The 6,000-nt window shown below is 46.2% G+C and overlaps 1 protein-coding gene across 8 annotated transcripts in view; it reads left to right on the top strand.

Annotated features, from left to right (window-relative positions):
• The first annotated feature begins 287 nt into the window (after positions 1–287).
• RBMS3 (RNA binding motif single stranded interacting protein 3) overlaps positions 288–6,000 on the top strand; it is a 722,481-nt gene continuing 716,768 nt past the window's right edge. For 2 of the 8 annotated variants that reach the window (XM_067291473.1, XM_067291475.1), the window contains exon 1: positions 603–1,223. In XM_067291473.1, the coding sequence (XP_067147574.1) occupies positions 1,035–1,223 (189 nt within the window). In that variant the 5' untranslated portion in view covers positions 603–1,034. Of the gene's footprint in view, positions 391–602; positions 1,224–1,681; positions 1,725–6,000 lie in introns of those variants that run through there. The other 6 variants (XM_067291478.1, XM_067291479.1, XM_067291474.1 and 3 more) reach the window with 5 other exon arrangements.

Here is a 6,000-nt window from a genome sequence, read left to right as displayed (position 1 = left end):
CACGGAATAAAATAATCCTGTATGCACCCTGCAGTCACGATTGATTTAACAGTTTACACACGATTTTTTTTTCTTTCTCTTCTTGATTTTTTTTTTTTAATAAAACCGGAGAGCCGGTGGCTGGTACTGATTTAGATTTCCTGCCTGAATTTGCTCTTGTTTTTCTCCTTACTCCAGCTCTCCTTGTGCAATGCTGCGTGGCGCTGGCAGCCTGAGCGAGAGGGAGCTCCAGTCACACACATACACTCAGACCTCGGAGAGGAGATTAACATCAAGGAGCCCACATTTGCAGTAGCGGGTGGTGTGGGGGGGAGGCGAAGGGAAAATAAAATAAAAGCAACAATCGGGTAAATGCTCGTCTCTTCTCCTCGCCAGCAGCACCTTGCACAGGTCTGAAATCGCTTGTTTTGCTTTGCTGTATTGCGCTTGCCTGGGATGTGGGGAGGGAAGAGGGGGAGGGGAGGAAGGGGGAGGTTTAACTTTTACTTGACATTACCGGGTTATTGTCAGTTTGACTGTGTTAAATCCCGGTGATTTCCCCTCGCCCCCACCCCCTCTCTCGGCTCGGCTCCCTCCAGTTAACTTTGTTCAAAGGGCTGCAGCCAAAGGGCTTGTCCGGGCCTGGGACAGAGATAGTGTAAAGTAAATAACCACCACAATTAGGCTGGGGCTGCGAGTTGATCTTAGTGGCGAGAGATCTGCTTAGTTAGCATTTGCTGCTTAGGGGCGATTGAAGGCCATCGTACCAAGGACACGCGCACACACTCGCACACACACACACTTACACACACACACACACACACACACGCTGGATACAAAAGTCTGGAGGATCTAGGGGAGAATTGCAGCCGCCGAATCGGTGCAGCAGAGGCGGCCAGAGCCATGCGTGTCACGGCCTCCTGAGGGGGGAAAGGAAGGAAGGGGAAAAAAAAAAGAAAGAAAGAAAGAAAAAAAGAGAAAGGAAAGAAAAAGCAAGACGCGGGGTGGTGGAAAGTGTTCGCCTGCTTTTGTCTCGCAATACAGTGAACTGGAAGATGGAGATGGATGTTAAGGGAGTTTCTCCGTGCCCGGAGCCCATCCCCCCGGCTGCGGGGTCTGGCGGCTGCCCGCACCAGCGCCCGCACCACCGCGATGGGCAGCCCGCGGAGCCTTCCCCCGCCGCCGCCGCCGCCGACGGCGGCCACCCGGAGCGGCAGCACAGCAGCGAGAAAGAGGACAAAAAGGTAGGTCCGCTCCGCCGCCGGCCGGCGCCGAGCCGAGCCGAGCCGAGCCGTGCCGGGCGGAGGGGCCGGCGGAGGGGCCGGCGGCGCGGCGCGGCGGGGCCGGGGCGGCGGGGCCGGGGCCGGGGCCGGGGCCGGGCGGGGGGCGGCGGGGCCGGGGCCGGGGCCGGGCGGGGGGCGGCGGGGCCGGGGCCGGCGCGGCGGCGGCGGCGGCGGCGGCGGCGGGTTGCGTGAGGACACGGGGGGCGGCGGGGCAGGGCGGGCCCGCGGGGCCGCCGCGCTGGCCGGGGCGGCGGCGGCGGCGCTGGCCGGGGCGGCGGCGGCGGCGGCCCCGGGGCTGCCGCCAAAGTTTCCCGCACTTGGAGGGGCCGGCGCGGCCCGCGGGCGCCGAGGGGCGAGTGGCCGCGGGGAAGGAGCCCCGGCAGCGCTGCTGTGTCATTGCGGAGCGGGGACGTCCGCGGCGGCGGGGGAAGCCGCCGGCTGACCGAGTTCAGCGAGAAATGGGTCAGCTCGCATCCTTCCGTGCGGAGATGTCTGCTGCGAAAAGAATCGGAAAGTAGGGAGGCTGGGATGGAAGCGGGTTGCCATTAAGATAATGTCAGCGGAGTGCGGTGATCAGTGCTTTTGTCTGTGGGCACGGGCTTCCTTGCCGTTAATTTTGCTCAGCGTGGGGTTGCCGAACTGAAGGCTAGAAATTGTGCTCTGTGTGGAGGTCGGCAATGGGCAGAGGCTGATTAAATGTGCAAGTTTTATCGTGACACAGGGATTGTTGCAAGCAGCGATCTGGGTGTGCTAAATGACAAAAAAAAAAATCGTTTATATTTTATTGAGATCTGAATAATTCTCGGAGTGCCTAGATACCCCGTAACAGACTATATGCCTACTCTAAATGAAAAAAAGAAAGGTTGCCATGTGCTGGATTTGAGCCACGTTTCATAAACTAGTTTTACTACAGTTTTGTTTTCTGTTACAAATGTGTAGGGAATGGTAACACAACGAAGGAATGTAAACCAGCGGCGCAATAAATTAATGCAACAACTCTGTCACACCATGTATCTACATGGCTAGATGAGAAATGCAGGGTATTTTGAAAAAATGCTATCTATTACCAGAGACCGGCACTTCATAATTTTACCTCAAATACTTTTTGGTTTGGTAAAATCCATCCTAGTGTTTTTATTAAAAGAGAGTATGAAAGACTGATCATTTGAACAGGGCCTGTAAAGCTTAATAAGGTAGATACAAGATTTTTATTTTTTAAATGATAACTAGTGGTTTATGTATTATAATAGATGTAGACAGAATTTCAGCTCCCTTGAGTTCATGAATATTTAATTATGTCGTGACTGCATATTACTATACATAGTTAAATGATTTGTGTGTGTGTGTCTGCATGTGTGTGATTTTTTCCAGGTCCCCTTTCCTTACAACATATTGCTTAATGGAACTTAAAATGCATTCTTTCAAAATAATTAAAATGTAGAGTCAAGGTTGCCATTTACATATGAGTTGGCTGTGCCAGTGCCTCAAGCATTTAAAAACCCTGCCATCAGCACAAATCTGTGCTCAATAGTTACTTTTTGATTTGCCACACAGTCTGTCTAATGTTTTACCAATGGTGGACACAAGGAAGGCAAACAGCATATGACTGAAGGTGAATGAGTACTAGAGAAGGCCTGATCATCCATGGTATAACTAATTAACATGTTTAGATAATCCAGTATTGCACCATTGTTTTATTCTGTATTTGTCAGCAATTTGGAGACATAGAAACAAAGCACTACTTCGCTCCTTTTTTTTCCAGTTGTAGCTGTGCAAAAGTACTGTGACATACTCTTTTTTTATCCAATATCAGCTTTTCCAGTCTTGCCATGCCCAAGGTGTTTGCAATGACTTTAGCTTATATTTTGGGGGAGTGCTGTGATATTTCAAACCTCCCTAATCATATGTATGTTTTCTGGATGCTATCCCAGGGCAACCTGTACTTCATGTAAGTGCAAAAGTATTTTAGATATCCAGTAAGACAGTGGCACCAGAAATGTGATGAGAAGGGGAAAACCCATTAAAGTGATAGTGCAAGCCAACACAATTACAAAAAAAAAATTCCAACCACAAAACAAAACCCAAATATTGCTGGAAATGTCATCTAAGAACTTTTAAAATGGATTGAAATAAGAAAACCATTGTTTATTTGACCCTTAAACAAATGTCAGAGGCACACCGATACATTTTAGAACTGTAAGCACTCTACATGAAAATTTTAAAGAACATTAGAACTAGATTTCCTGACATGTACATTTATGTGTATGTGAATATTAAGGTTGTACGATATCTCATGATTCCACTGTCAGGATTTGCTGTTTGGGATCATTCTTGAATGATAAAGAACCTTATACGTATCATTCAACTCCATTTCTATGGGTGGTAAAAAGAGTTGTGCTCCCACCTAAATGGAACTGGGTCAAATTCACGCTGCAGTAAGGCTACTTTTTATCAAAATCTCCAAAAGGACCATTGCTGCATTAACTAAAGAAAATATTTTCTTAGTTCTATGGAATTTCAGTAGAAGGTTCTACCATGGTGTCATTTGTATGGATATTGTTTTTTTCTGCAATATGTTTATTCTTTAACTGTCTTTGAACTTCAATAAAATTCTGAAACACATACGTAACTTGAAACACATCCTACTGTTTTCAGCTGGGATGCTCACATGCTTAAAGTTAAGTGTATGCTTAAGTGCTTTGTTGGAGCAAGACCTAGATTACCTCCCACACATCTTTCTGTGTTGATACAGTTTCCGACCAATGTATGAGTAGGGAAGTGAGGAAAAACAATTTTATAATTTATTAAATATACAATACTCGGTGCTTTAAAACATAGTTGTCATTTATGTGGGAGAAAATTAAGCAAAAATGGTAGTAGAATGTGAGATTTAAAAAATGACTGACTCTGTATAGATACCATTTTTTTTCTTAAAACAAAACACATCAGAAGATGTTTTTCAGCACTCCTATGGTCCTTTCTGTTATTTTAGGTTAAAGCATGTAGGTCTAACCCTATATACAGCAGCACGTTGACATTCTCCAGTGTGACAAAGTGGGTGACTAGGGGAGCGAACTTGCAATTCTGGCTGCTTCTTCTGCGCTGGAGGTGCAGCTGAGGCCCGTGACAGGTTGGGGGGGGGGTGGAGGGCCGTCACACCGTCTGGCCACTGCAGGACTCGATGCAAGGGGAAGCAGATCCATAATTTTTGCCAAGGATTCTTTCCAACTTCTGTTGGAGTGATGGTTATCTTTGAAAAGTTCAATTTAGTGAGGGCTTTTAGGGTTGCCTTCAGGAATAACTAATTGGCGACTTTACAGGTAACACTTGCTACAGCTGGCCTTATGACCAAATTTTTCCTGGGGTGGTACCCTGAATTAGGACTTTCAAGTACAGTGTTTTTATTTTCAGAAGTACTGTGCAGCCCCACAGTCCTCCAAAAACTGGTCCTACATACAGATTTAGTCATGCAACTTTGCACACCCAAAAAAGAGCATTTTATTTTGTTTTCCACTGAGGGAAACCTCTGTATATCTGAGGTTTTCAAAGCATGCACAAATGATTTACAAGCACACCCACAGCTCTCACTTTATACCTATATTCCAGATAGGAGAACCCCTGTGAAATAGCTCCAAGGTGAAGAACCCTCTGTGTATTTACATGGAAATGAGCACACCAAGGTTACAGCAAAGCAAGCCTATCTGGGCTGGGTACATGGTTTTCTACTTCAAAAACAAATTGTTGGTATTTGATATAAGAGGTCTGAAGTGTTTTATGGGCTTGTTTGGATGTTGTTTCCCAGAATACTCTTCTGTCATATTGCTGTGTGAGAGTGGTACCCAGGTGTGCAAGCTTTTAGAGGGGAAAAACTGAATGTTTTGGGGGAAGGCACTTGGTATTAACTTGGGAATTCTGTTCTGCTGTACATGTGATCTGCAACAAAGCTGATGACTGACAGTATCCAAAAGCCTTCTGCTAGTGTATTTATACCATTACTGCCAACAATAAGGTGATTGTTCACTCATCCTCCACAAGGAGTAGGTCAGGAAGAATGAAAGCATCTGCAGGGGAAATATTTTTGTAATAATTTCTTTTATGTATTTAGTTTTGTTTGGCTTGAAAACCCATATGTTGCTTATGTGTTTATGTTTAGAGAAGACACAGCCTAAGAAATGCAATTTATGTTTGAAGAGGAGGGTGGGAAGTTTCATTTCAGGGAGAGATCATTCCCATGTCAGGTCAGATGGACTTATCTTACTGTAGGCTGTTCTGCAGTGCATAGGGGAGCAGTTATCAAGCACTGTCTTTATCTGGGAGATTTAGATGGTTTTTCAGATAACCTGGACCCAGCCCATTGAGCAACGTGAAATTAAGAACCAAGAGCTGAAACTGAAATCAGTAGTGGATAAGGGGAACCAGTCTAGGGTGTGCAGGACAAAGAAAACTGAGACAGACAACAGTACGTGATGCTGATTGCAGTAGTTTCTCCTGGTGATCAGATAAAATGCAACATTTTGTATGAGCTGGAGTTTCCCAAGTGCTGAAGGCTTTGTGCCAGGTGTATCATGAGCTGTGGTCCTGCCAAGATGTAATACAGGCGTGAATAGTCAAGGTCAGGCCATTGTCTGCCTGGATGGACAGATTCTTAGCCACCCTGAGATGACAGAAAATTTTACTGGTGGCTGTTGCTATTCTGAGAGTCTGATGTCAGACAGAAATTCCAGTATATCTTGAAAGT

The sequence above is a fragment of the Apteryx mantelli genome, chromosome 2 (assembly GCF_036417845.1).
Source record: "Apteryx mantelli isolate bAptMan1 chromosome 2, bAptMan1.hap1, whole genome shotgun sequence".
NCBI classification, from domain to species: Eukaryota; Metazoa; Chordata; class Aves; order Apterygiformes; family Apterygidae; genus Apteryx; species Apteryx mantelli.
The sequence above is the reverse complement of the archived record's forward strand: the minus strand, read 5'-3'. Positions and strand labels throughout refer to the sequence as shown.